This window comes from Raphanus sativus, chromosome 3, assembly GCF_000801105.2.
Source record: "Raphanus sativus cultivar WK10039 chromosome 3, ASM80110v3, whole genome shotgun sequence".
In the NCBI taxonomy this organism is placed as follows: Eukaryota; Viridiplantae; Streptophyta; class Magnoliopsida; order Brassicales; family Brassicaceae; genus Raphanus; species Raphanus sativus.
The window spans coordinates 9,741,747-9,755,441 of NC_079513.1; the positions used below are offsets into that span (position 1 = coordinate 9,741,747).

Genomic DNA, 13,695 nt, shown 5'->3' on the forward strand with positions numbered 1-13,695 from the left:
TGCGATCTGCAACTTGTAAGGGAGAATAATCCATCCTCTCATAGAGAAGATCATCTGAACCCTTTTGTTTTCTACTCTGTTCTTATGCAATTTTATTCAGGATTTATGTCTTTGTTTATGTGCATCATGATCGAGTAGTGACCTTGCTCGCCTAGGGTTTTTAGGGTGTTGAGACATGAGCTAAACATAGATAAGCGATCCATAACTGTTCTTCATTCATACTGTTCTTACTGCTTTCATTAAACTGATCACTTGATGTTAGATCACCAGTTCATCACCTAGTTAACCGCTTAGGATGATAACTTGACATGTATTGAATGAGCTTAGTATCCCTAATCAGCGAAAGTAGATATTAGGGTGGTAAGTGAACTGATCGGACCTGTTCTCTAAAGCTTGCAATCGATTCTCATCCCAACGACAGTTAGGTGGTGAGATCGATCTGCAAAGCGATCACTACCACGACAGTGGAGTGTTCCAGCTGAGTGATCCGAGTTCTAGAAAGCACTTCATCGCGCTTGAATAATTGTTTGGCTCCAATTCATCACCCAATGAAATACCCTAGGCTAGCTCTTGTTTAATTGAATCAATCTCGTGTTTGTTTGCTTGTTTGCTATCGCCTATTTCAACCAAATCATATCTTCTTCTTAGCTTGATTCTGAAACTTATAGAACTAGAGTGTAGACTGGTCCTCTGGATTTGAATCTCAAGTACTACAATTGCAACTGTTAACTTGGCAGTAGCAAGGATTCATTTTTAGTGTATCACTCCCTCAGACTTACTCTTTTGCTTGTCCTCAAGCAAACCAGTAGTCTTTGGAAAGGTTTGAAAACAGTAGGGACTCAAAGATTCAAAATATTGAAGTCATCACTCTATGGGTTCGCAATTCATATCTAAACATCCTAATCACAGAAGTTCATTATTCCTTATCCTAGCTTAGCAACCAAATTCATCTAGTCCACAACTTAGCAAATCTTATCTGACATTTCCCTCTACTAACCACATTTCTTAACATAAAATAAAAGTGCATGCTTTATCTTGGGAGTATCGATCAAAGGACACATGGATTCAACTCAAACAAGTATCTGAACACACATGTAGTCTTTTCTGATCCCTTTCTCCCCTCATCTCTCTTCGCTGAATCTCTTATTAGTTTCAACTTCAATAGGTTTTGATGCCACAAATGTCATCTAGTTTATCTCATTGACATTTGCATTTGTAACTCATACATTTTGAGAAAGTGTAGCGAATAATGGGGTCTCAGGTAATTTACCTATCCCTCGTTTCCACAATGTGTGATCATCCCTGAGATTTAGAATAATGGGGTCACAGGAGACATTCCTACCCTCTGCCTCTCATGAAATCATTTCAATCTTTTCTAACATAAAACTTAGATCTTTGAGATGCCGAAGAGAGAGAAGGAAGGGAACCAGAAACACACAAACTTTTTACCTTCCAGTCTTGTAAGAGGATTCCGATCCAGTGATTACCAAGCCCCAAGACAAGCAAATCAAGTCAGTATTAGTGTTGGAGGTCAGCTTTGGTTCCTTCAAACAATCTTAGCTAGTGTATATAGGTGACAGGTTGATCCATTTTAGCATCTTTAGTACTATCTGCAATCAGTAAATCTAGAATGGTGCTAAAGAGTGGTTAGATAATCAAGTATAAATCTATATCAATGTCCCCTTTTAGTACTTATGTGAAAAATAATTTTGAAAACATTTTTAATAAAATCTAAAATAAAAACACATATTAGTAAACTCCCCCCCCATACTTAAATTATATTGTCCCAGTGTAACACAACCGGAGTGAAGTGAATAAATAAATCATAAGTACGCAATGTAACAAGATAGAACGACTAAACCTAACCGATATGGCGTCGATCGATACGTAAAGATGTACATCAATCGTTAGTAATGGTCGTGTTGTGTCGAGTGACGTGAATGTATTGTGTCGGTCGACGGAATCATCATTCTACTTGGATCTTTAAAAATCTGCAAAAATAAATGCGAAAAATAAAAGTAAAAATGTAAAAATAACTTAAAAAGAAAATAAAAGAAAACCTAATAGTGGGTTGCCTCCCACTCAGCGCTTTGTTATAGTCATTTAGCTTGACTTTGGTGGTGTGTGACTCAGTTGTGGTAGAAGCAGTTGTTTGCTGGTGGGCAAACGTCTCCTTCATCTTTGGACACAGTAGCAGTGAAACTTCTTGTGGCATCATCTGATCTTGTCCATCCATGATGTATATTTGCTAAATTGGCTTTGATGACTTGTAACCTTCTGTCTAAATCTTCCATGTCGAACTGATGTTGGTAGAAATCATTTGCTGAATGCTCGGACAGTTCTTCATGTTGTAATGTGTCATGCTGGTCATGAGTCTGCTGATCTCGGTCTGCCAAGGACTCGGTGTCGATCGATGGTACAACGTGTGCGTCAGTCGTTTCGGTGGGAGTAATGTCGGTCGATCCAGTAGTAACTGTGTCGATCGATTCTGAACGTTGTCCTTGGTACTGCATAGCACGTATCTCATTCTTCAGTAGACGAGTAGTTCTGCATAGGCTGTTCACTCTTTCGTTGAGAGTGTTGTCAATTTCATCACATCTTCCGTTGAGTCTCGCCTCCATAGCATTCATAGCTTCGTATAGCTCGTGTTTGATCTGATCAACTTCTGCTGCTGTGCATGCTGTCTGCGCTAGTGGTTGCTCGATGTCGATCGATATGGGTCTAAGCCTGTCGATCGATGTCGCGTTTCTGTCACGAAAACCAAGATGGTCCTGAACTATGCCAATGTCTTGTTGTTATTCATTCAACTGTTGTGACAGTGTATCCAGGTATCGCATGATAGGTGAACTGTAGTGATTGTGCCTTTCCTCATATGATTTCATCCTATCCTCCATTTTTGCGAACCTTGTGTCGATCGATGGTGAAGACTGTGTGTCGATCAACGGAACAGTAGCATTCTGAGTCTGACCTTTCTCGGGAATTGTTGCCAACTCTTTCTGTAGAAGATCAATCCTCTTGCTTAACCATTCGACATGGTTGTTGAGAGGGCTGTAGACGTCTCCAATCCGTGTATTGATGTAAGCAATCTCCCATTCATCTCTTTTAGGTGATGAACATTCTGGTTGGTCATTGGATGTAGTCTTGCCGATGTCGATTGATGGTGCAGGTGCTGTGTCGATCGATACTGGTGGCGTAGCTTCCTTCTCAAGCATGGTTCTAATGCTCTCAATCTCCATTCTTAGCACTGCCATATCACTTTGGAGAGCTTCATAGCTGCTATCCAAATGCTGGAAAGTATCTTTCACCAATGTGCAAAATTCTTCCTCAAGGTGTGCCTGAGCTCCCCACACATCTGTCACCATATCATCTATCTCCTCTCTGCTGTAGGGTACTGGTGCTGGTCTGTATGTATGGTAAGGGTGTGCATGTTCTGGAAGGCGTAAGCAATTCTTCTGAAAAAGAGATGCTCTCTCCAGGATTCTTCTTATGTGCTCCTTGGTAACAGGGATGATTTCACCATCAACTCCCCTAGCATGTCCAAATTCATCTCTGTGGACACCAAATTCATCCCTCGCTTCCCATTTGAATCTTCTGGATCCGCTGGAATCAAAGGCACGTCGTCCAAACTCCATACGTCTGTCGGTCGATCTGACTCTTGCGCTGTCAATCGATCTAGGTAACTCGCCGTCGATCGATGGTGATGAAACGATATCGATCGATGGTGAACTCCTATGTTGACTGAAACTTTGAGGAACTGTATCCTCCCTTATGGTGACGTGGTGGTTGTCTTGGATGTGAGCTAGGACGTCTGGATGGCCACGTTGCTGTGTGAACAGGTTTTCTGGTCCATTGGCAACTTAAAGGATGTCTGCTATGTCTTCTCTGGATATGTGCAAAACTCTTCCATCCATGGCTCTTCCAAAGCCATCTCTGTCCCTGAAAATACCAAATTCATCAGGTGTTAGTGAAACATTCCTGATATCATAGGAATCATGAAATCGAGATTGAGCTCTGGTAAAAGGATCGATCGATGGTGCAGTGGTGGTGGCAATCGATGATGATCGTCTAGCTGCATGGTTGGATCGATTGTTCTTGATGTTGCAGGTCTCCATGGTGATGTTGCTAGTTGCTGGAGGCTGCTGGGTATAAGTTGTTGAAGTTTGAAATTTCATGGCTCATGTTGACAACTTTATATACCCATCTGTTGTCCTAATCGGTGGAATTCCGATTTTGTCCTTTAAGTCATCTGAGTCAATATCGATCGATGTGATGCTGGCGATGTCGACCGATGGACGATGTTGTTTTGCTGGGTGAAGTAGATAATCGATCGATGGTGGGCGGTGGATGTCGATCGATTTTGGGAAACGATTTGCAAATCTATCATTCTCCATGTAGTTTTCCCAAGCTCTTTCTTCCCAATAATCTTCATCAAATTCTTCACTGTGGTTTTCACTGTGGGAAGATCTGGCCGTATCTACTGCAAAACTTTCATGAAATCCGCTATCTGCCCAACTTCTTACTGAGTAATCATCTTCTTTGATGTTGGGTTGAACGGCGAAATTTGAGTAGCAATGATCTGGTAAATCGAGTTCATCATCTGGTGTGCCTCTGTCGATCGATAATCCATGGTTGGTATCGATCTCTTCTGACTCGCTGGTGTCGATCGATGATGTAGTGAGGTTGTCGATCGATCCCGAGTACTCTGTTTCATATTCTACTTCACAATGACAAACTGCAATGATACCAAGATCATCTTCTTTTTCCACGGTTTTGGCTAGTGGTTTGTCAAGTTTGACAGGGTCGTAGTGGATATCTGGATCTATCATAGTCAAGCACATCATGTTGGTGTTCATGTCACATATAGCTCCTACTGTAGCCAGAAATCCTCTTCCAAGTAAGAGGGAAGAGTTCCAATTTAACTTGATGTCTAGGACATGAAAATCCACAGGGACAATTGCATTTCCAATCTGCACTTCCAGGTCTCTGATCAAGTCTCCAGAATTTTTCTAAGTGTAGTCCACAAATGTGAAGATCTCTGGTGAAGGCTCTACTTTCAGACCTAGATGGTCTGCCATAACCTTTGGTAAGATGCTGACTGAAGAACAAGTGTCACATAGTGCATGAGGAAACTCAATCCCCTTTACTACACAGAGTATTGCAAACTTCCCAGGATCACTCTTCTTCTTCAATGTGATCATTTTCCTCATATCTTCTCTGATATTGTCAAACATTCTCCTAATGTCATTTTCAGTTTCCCTTGTTTCTCTGAAGAACATCCACAATCTACTTGTGAAGTAAACCTCCTCAAAGGGTTTTCTAGTGGGATTCTGATAACTCTCTTAGTTGAAACCATCTATCTCCTTTTCATTAGCTTCCCTCTTAAGGTTCTTAGGAGTTTTCTCCTTTATACTCCTTAACCTTCTTCCTTCAGTTCCCTCTGATGTTGGTGTAGTGTCTGAAGGGTTACTAGTAATCTCTGCAGGGTCAGCTTGTGGTTTCGGTGTTGGTCGGAGTGCATTGATTCGGTTGCTATCAATCGATGATAGTTGCACTCGGTATGTGAGAGGTGCGTGTCGATCGATAGGTGGAGTAAAAGGTCGATCGATGCGTGTCTCATCTTTGTGTCGATCGATGAGTGGATCGTCTGGTCGGTCGATATCTTCGTAGGTGGGGGTGGGTGGATGTGGATGCGAAGTCGTGAATTCAGCATGTGTCAAAATCCTAACTGCGTTGCAATCTGCAGTCGTATCTGGAAATGACATCGTTTGTGTCGATCGATGTGGACTAGTTGGTGTTGATCGACATCATTGTGATCCTCCGAAACTTAGTGAACTTTCCACTTCGAAATCTCCTTCTTGAAGCTTCTCATGCTTCACCACTTGCCATAAATCATCATCTATAATGGCATTCACGTGGTGTTTCATGCTTCCTTCTCCTACTTCTTTAGAAGTTCTGATTCTCCTGATAGAGTGTTCAGTTTGGACAATTTGTGTCTCAAGCTTCCTAACTTGAGTACAAATGGTGTCTATCCTTGTGTTCAGATTGTTGAAGACAGAGTCAATCTTTCCATTGAAGTCCACTGTAAGCTTCTGCTGTCCTTCAAGAACTCTATCAATCATGGCATCAAACTTACTCTCCTTGGTGGGTGGTGGTGGGTTTTGGTAAGCTGAGTTGCCGTAGTTCCTGGTGTTGGTGAAAGGTTTCTGATATTGTGAACTCTGGTTGTAGTTACTCTTCTGACCACTGCCAAAAAAGTTTTTGTTTCCACTCTGGTTTCCATATTTCTGAAATCCAGTACCTCCGATGTAGTTCACATCTTCCTCTGTATCATCTTCTCTAGCCTCTCCTTCTTCAACTGAGCAGACTGGCTTCCCTAGAAATGCATGTAAAGCATCTATCTTAGCTCTGACTTCATTCATCTGGTCTTCCCCGATGGCTGCAACAGATTTCTTCTTATCAGAGTCAGTGTTCTTGGTGCTGCTGTTGTTGGCTAGGTTCTCAATACGTCTCACAGCCTCTATTGGATTCCTGGTGTTGAAGTTCCCCTCGCTAGCAGTATCAAGAGCCATCTGATACCTCAAGGCGATACCTCTGTAGAAAGTGCCTAGCAGCTGCACTTCATTGAATCCATGGTGTGGACAGTCTCGCTGAACTTAAATCTGATCAATACGTCTTTAAAAGTCTCACCAGGCTTTTGTGCGAAAGTGGCGATTTTGCTCCTTAAGTCTTCAGCACGTGCCTCATCAAAGAAATTACGCAGGAAGGCGATTTTGATGTCGGCCCAGGATGTCAGTGATCCTATAGGTAGCTGCTTGAGCCAGTGTGAAGCTTCTCCAATCAGTGAGTATTTGAAGAGCTTGCAGAGTAGATAGTCCTCAGGGACTCCATCCATACGAATAGCAGCTATAAGATCCTCGAACCTTTCCAGATGGTCCATAGGATGGTCGTGTGATACGAGAGAGTAGTACTGAGGCTTGAGCTCGAAGTTCGGCTTCTGAATCTTTGGAAGTCGAATAGCTGATCTATTGGTATAGTACTTATCAGGACGATTGTAGTCTGCCAATGACCGTGTTTAAGCTTCTTCTGTAGCCTCAGTTTCTGGCTCAGGGATTATATTTCCCTGTGCATCTAGCTTCTGACCTCTTGCATTACGCTGATGACCATCTTGGTCATACAGATTTTCATTCTCTCCCTGTGTGAGAATAACAATCGCAACCATGCCTCGCGGGTTAGAATCGATCGATGTACGGTGGGTAGTGTCGAACGATGTGGATCGGCGAACGGTATCAGTCGACGGTGCTGTCTGAGTATCGGTCGACGGTTGAACGTGAATATCAGTCGACGGTACTGTGGTTCTGTCGATCGATGCGGAGCGTAGGTCTTTGCGGATTGAACGTTCCAAGTGTGCAGGATCTTCTGAGAATAGTAGTTGATTTCCCTTATTGCTTCTGATCCTGCTGGGCATGTACCTGAAAAGACAAGAAAAATTTTAATCAGAAAGGAGTAAAGAAAAAGAAAAACCTAAAATTGATAAAATTAAATCTAATGGCGATCAAAGCTCCGCGGCAATGGCGCAAAATATGATACTGCTCAAATTACCCTATATAGCTTACTCTCTCAAATAAGAGGTTCAGCTGTAGTACTTAGGGAACGAATCACGAGGAGCTAGGGAACCAATTAAATATAATCGATTAATCAATCCTAGGTGAAGTTGGTTTTAATGATGAAATATAAATGACAATCCTAAAATGAGCAAGATAGTTGCTCTAACTAACAATATGATGGTTGTTTAAAATGATAATGAAGAGTGCTAGACTTAGGGCTTTTATTAAGGAATGGAGATTATAATATCTATAAATGCCTAACAAGTTGCTTGCATGATACTAAAGAATTCAGCCGCTTAACTCTCAGTGATGTCTCACTGGTTAAATAATCTAGATCTCTGATCTCAACTGTCGTCTGTTGACCAGAAAAAGAGTCGATCGATATCCTTTAGAGATATCGAGCGATACACCTTTCGCAGCGCCGATCGATTCACCTGTCAGGATATCGATCGACGGCTTCCAGATATGCCTAGGCGCGAGCCGATAATGAACACTAGGTCTCAAGGAGGGCGGTTAGCTCTTCTCCAAGGAGACAACTAGTTCAAACAGATAATTCAAGATATCAAGGATCCTAGTGATCTATGCTTTAGTTAGCTACTCTAGAACAAGCATAGGGAGCAATCTATTTGATGAATATCACAACTTAGCAATTATAGTTTGGGGCTAATCCACAAACCTATTTAAACCCTAGATCTAACAAGTAGACTACTCAGACATAGCTAAGCAATTCATAATACAAGATAGGTAAAGGAATTGCATAGATAGGGAATAGAAAACAAATGTAGTTCAATCACAAATCTCTCAATGATCTCTCTAATCTCTTAAAACATATAAAACTTCTAGCTTTCTCTCACACTCTCTGCTTGCTTCTGCCTTCAAAAGCTTTTCAAGACTTCTTGTTGTTTTTGTCGTCAATAACCCTTACCAAGAATATTTAAGCATTTCCATTAGATTAAAAACTCGTCAGGGGCAATCTCGTAATTTGGTGAAGTCTTGGTGAAGTAGTCGGCTAAACCATTTCGTCCTCGATATTGATCGACAACACTAGATGTGTATCGATCGATTATAATCTTCTAGTACGCGGATCTTCTCAGCTACATTGATCGATAACTCTGGATGAGTATCGATTGATTCTATCACAATGGTGACTTCCGACTTGGTCTTGAATGGTCAACACGGGTGTATTATCTCTTGTACTCCAAAATGCTCCAAAAGCATCATTTTATCATGAAACACTCATGAACCTGAAAACATACCTAATATGCTAGAAAACACATTAGTTATATAATAAAATACTACTATACCATGGTAGAAAATGGGTGAAATCCATGGTATATCACGTCTATCGATCGATTACTCTATAGGAGCATCGATCGATGTGCTACTAGTAAGCTTTAAGCATGTGGTTGAATACAGTTCACCAAGTAATTACCCAGTCAGCTGTCGCTTGTTCCAAGTAAATTACTGGCTCAGAGAAGATAGATCCAAGGATTTATATCTTTGTATTCATGTGTAGGTTAGCTACTCGTACACAAGCATTAATCACGATCTTCTAAGATGAATATCACATGCTTAAGTAATCATATTTTGGGCTAATCCCTCATACCTATTTGAACCCTAAATCTAACAAAGGTGTTTACTCAGACATGGCTAAGTAAGACACAAGCAAAATCATAGAAAGCTTCATAGATAGATAGATAGATAAATAAATGGTGTTCAAGATTGCTCTCAATTTGATAACTCTCTCTCTCTCTCTCTCTTTGGGTTCATGGATGTGGAAGAAAATACTGAAATATAGAGCTATGGCGATGCGGTTCATGAAGGTGGAAGTTAATAATGGATCATCGACATATTTCTGGTTTGATCAATGGTCTCCTCTTGGTAGACTGATTGACGCAACTAATGGGAGTGGAATGATAAATATGGGCACCAAGCTTAACGACACATTAGAGAAGGTTCTGAAATATCACCGCTTTCGAAGACACCAACAAGAAATCTTCAATACCATTGAAAGAGATATCACTACTCTGCGTCTGCGAGGACTGAGTCAAACAGAGGATGTCCGATTGTGGAAAGCAGGGGAGAGTAACTACAGAGCAGAGTTTAGTTCCAAAGCAACATGGAAGCTTCTCCGTGTTGAGCAAGCAAAGGTCGACTGGCACAAAGGAATCTGGTTCCCCTACAGCACTCCTCGTTATTCATTTATGGCTTGGATTGCGGTTCAGAACAGACTCCCCACAGGAGAGAGGTTATTAGCCTGGAATACGGCTGCGCAAGCTGCCTGCAGTCTCTGTCCCGATCCGCTTGAGACTCGTAATCACCTGTTCTACAAGTGCAAATTCTCAGAAGAAGTTTGGAAAAATCTCACGCTTAAGCTATTGGCTTTGCACTATACAAACGACTGGGAAGAGATCATCCGGGTCTTAACAGATCGGACCTTGAACTCTACTCGCTTGTTTCTGCTCAGATACGTTTTCCAGGCGACACTTGCTTCTATATGGAAAGAAAGAAATGGGAGAAGGCATGGTGAAAACTTAAACAACCCTGCAACTCTGATCAACAGCGTGGACAAAGCCATGAAAAAATCGCATATCCAGCCTGCGGCTCATGGGAGTCACGAAGCACACCAAGGCCATGGATTCATGGTTCTCGGTTAGATAGAAGATGTTTTCTGTTTTTTAATCTTTAAGAACACTCAAAATCATCAGCCTCATGTTGCATTCATTGTACAAAAGGTTTTTTTTCTTGAATAAATTTAAAATTCATTCAAAAAAAAACAAAGAAACTAAGAAACTCTTGTAAAAACCGTGTCTGTGCCAAAACACATAGGCAAGACATAAATACTAAGAAAATTAGGTTAAAACTCGTCAGGGGCGTTTTGGTCAATAGATGGTGTCTTGGGCTTCAAGTCGGCTGTGACCAAATCCGGGCTTCTGCGGTTGACTGTCGATCGATAGCACTGAATGTGCATCGATCGACGCGTGTCTCTCCTTGTCGACCTCGGGTGGTCGATATGGTCCTCTCGGGTATGAACTCTAAAATGCTCCAAAATCATCATCTTTCTTCCATTAGCTCCCGAACCTATAAATATGCAATATAGACCCAAGAATGGATAGAATATATCCTAAAATACTAATATACAATGACTAAAAGTGGGTCAAATTCATGGTATATTAAATTTGATCATAAGAATGTTCTTTCTCCTGCATACAATTTGTTTTAAAGATTCTTTTGTCTTGATTAATTTGTTGTATACATTAAATGTTTAGACTCACCTGACATTTATGATGAACGAGACATCTCATATGTAGTAGTTTAAAGTAGTAAATGATTTAGTGTACAAGGTTCCTAATTTAGGAGTCCATGTTTTCTTGGTTTGTTCAGGATGGTGCCCTATGTACGTCTTTGGCGAGGCAAATGGAAGAAAAATGGCAAAGAGGAGAGAAATTTTCTGACCGATCCAGAAGATTTCAGTTATAGGTTGTTTATTAAGAAAATATCGAGCTTCCAGACGCTAGACGAGATTATTAGGCGATGTTATTGACTAAGTAATCATACACCATTGGTTGTCTCGTTCCGTCTGTCAAGCTGGATGCTCGTCCTACTGGTTAACAAAATACCACTGACCACAATTTCCAACACTTCATATCTTTCTATGCTGCTTAATGTGAGGATATGGCTGGATGAGCTTGCATTGCTCGTAACAATTGGTCATGAGGGTGTGGCGGAGTACCCGTTCATTTGTAGAACAAATTTCGATATTGGTGCAACGTCATATGTTTTTGGCTTTGAGATTTTTTGATTGATTTAAGTTCGGAATCAGTTAAGAGTTGTTGTACTTGATGTAGGTCTTGTCTTTGGTGACTGTGCAGCACAAACTAGCCGCGTAATGAATGCAATCTTTACAAAGGAAAGTATGCTAATTTTCCACCAATTTTCTTTGGAGATTGTCTATGCGGACAGCTTTCTTGCAAACCAGAATCGTGCGAACACACCAGTTAAAGAGATAATAGAACTTGACGAAAACGATGATGAGATAATGGACGGCAGTCACGGTATTGGAACTCGCGGTTTGTTTCGGATGACCCCAAAATTTATGAATATATTTTGACCGAATTAATTTTTTTTTGCCTAGTTATCAGTCATGTTGGTTTGCTAAATATAAATCTTTCATTTTGATTTCTTTCAATATAGCATCTAAGAAAGGATTAGCTGCTAATATTAATTATATGGTCAAACTGTATCTTTTGAAAATGTTTAGCAGGAGTTGCAAACATTGTGTCCAGCCATATTGCGCAAACCAAAGGCCCCCCTCATATTTTGGGATTTTAGCATGGACATAATGAACTACCCATGCAAATATCCAAGGACTAACTAGTGAAGGTATTGAGAATGAGATACTGTTTGGGAAGGGGTTGCAAATGAAGGGTTCGATGCTGAAGAAGAATTCGATGGATATGCCCCCAGAAGAGGCTCAAAATGTTGGTGTGGTTGTAACTAATAAATTTCAGGGTAGAGAAAACACAAAATCAACTCAAGTGGTCCCAAGCGAAATTGCAATTGATGATGGCGGTGATTCGTCAACCGTTTCAACATATGAGAACTTTTTGCCAAGTGGTCATCATGTGCAATTTCCTGAGAATAACATGGCAACAATAAAAACGGTTTTGATAGTTGAACGTTCTCATTTGATTCCACTAGCGAACAAAAGTACGATAAAGGATAAAACTAAGATTTATATTTGATGAACTTGAGTTATGAACTCTAGTATTTATTAATCCAGAAATATTTGCTGGTGAAGGAACGAAATTGGCCACTATAAGAGACATGCCAATTAATAATACTCTGTCAAACAACGATTAAGTTAGTTACTAGCCATGGAGTTAAAGGTGCTGGAATAAGCAAGGCTACTAAAAAAGCAAAGAAGACATCATCTGAAGGAAGTAGTACTGATGGTGTATGTTGTATTATGGAGTCTTAGTTAAACAAACATAGTAACTTAAGTGTGATTTTTTGTGAAATGTAATATCAGTTTGGGGGATTGGCAATTTTTCCCTTTTGCGGATAACCGTAAATTTTCAGCTTCTGAATTTGTTTTTGTATGGCTAAACTATATGTAACGGCTTACGGAGAAGTTTCAGTAAGTAGCTTTTAATACATGTCCGATAAGAAGGGATTTATCAAGGTGTCTTGTCATTGTGTTTGTTAAACTGTGTTGAACCAGATGTATTAAATATTATTGTCATTTTTATGTTAGCAAAGAAAACCTGTTATGCCTTTTTTCATCTCGATGTAACACAAATTCTACTTTGTACCTGGGAATGAGAAAAAAAAATTGTTTGCTCATTTTAAAAAAATAACTAACTGTGTAATATATATACTTTCTAAAAAAACCATTTCAACATTTATTTATGTGTTATATTCCTTTTATAGTTAATCATCATTATCATTGTATAATTTTAAACATACTGACGAAAATAAATATGTGGTTTCTTATAGGCGAAATTAGAGACTATGTCGGCGATATCGGGGGGGGGGGAGGGTGGACATCGTTTCAAACATATGTTTATGTTTAGAACTTGGAGGTTGTGTTTAAAATTTTAATTTTAGAGTTTAGAGTTTAGGGTTTAGGGTTTAGGATTTTTGGAGGCAAATAAAATTGAGTGAGAGGGAAAGTAAAATAAAGGTGAGAGGGAAAGTGAAATAAAGGTGAGAGGGAAAGTCAATTATTTTCCCGCTTTAGTCATGCATAGCGTTTCACAACTGAAAGTGCTATGTATACTATGTTTCGAAAAACGGTTTGGATAATAAAAATCGGCCAGACCAAACATAGCGTTTGCATTTTCACAAACGCTATCTAAAAGTAAGAGATATGTCAACTATAGCACAATTCAAAAAAACGCTATCCTGTTATGCAATTAATACTCAAGTTTCTTGTAGTGTATGTATGATAATAATTGTTTTAGCAGGCCAATTGGAAGACATCAACTGAAACATGACTGAAGAACTAAGAAAATATATTGTGTTGTGACATGTGTATCCATCATTCGGGCAGTTCATCTGTGTGGTTCATTTAAAGAGGAACATAAGG

General features: G+C 40.1%; 1 protein-coding gene across 1 annotated transcript; it reads left to right on the top strand.

Annotated features, from left to right (window-relative positions):
* Window positions 1–9,406: 9,406 nt before the first annotated feature.
* Window positions 9,407–10,261, top strand: LOC108850422 (uncharacterized). Its single transcript, XM_018623959.1, has one exon. The coding sequence runs from the start codon at window positions 9,407–9,409 to the stop codon at window positions 10,259–10,261; it is 855 nt and encodes a 284-aa protein (XP_018479461.1).
* Window positions 10,262–13,695: the final 3,434 nt, after the last annotated feature.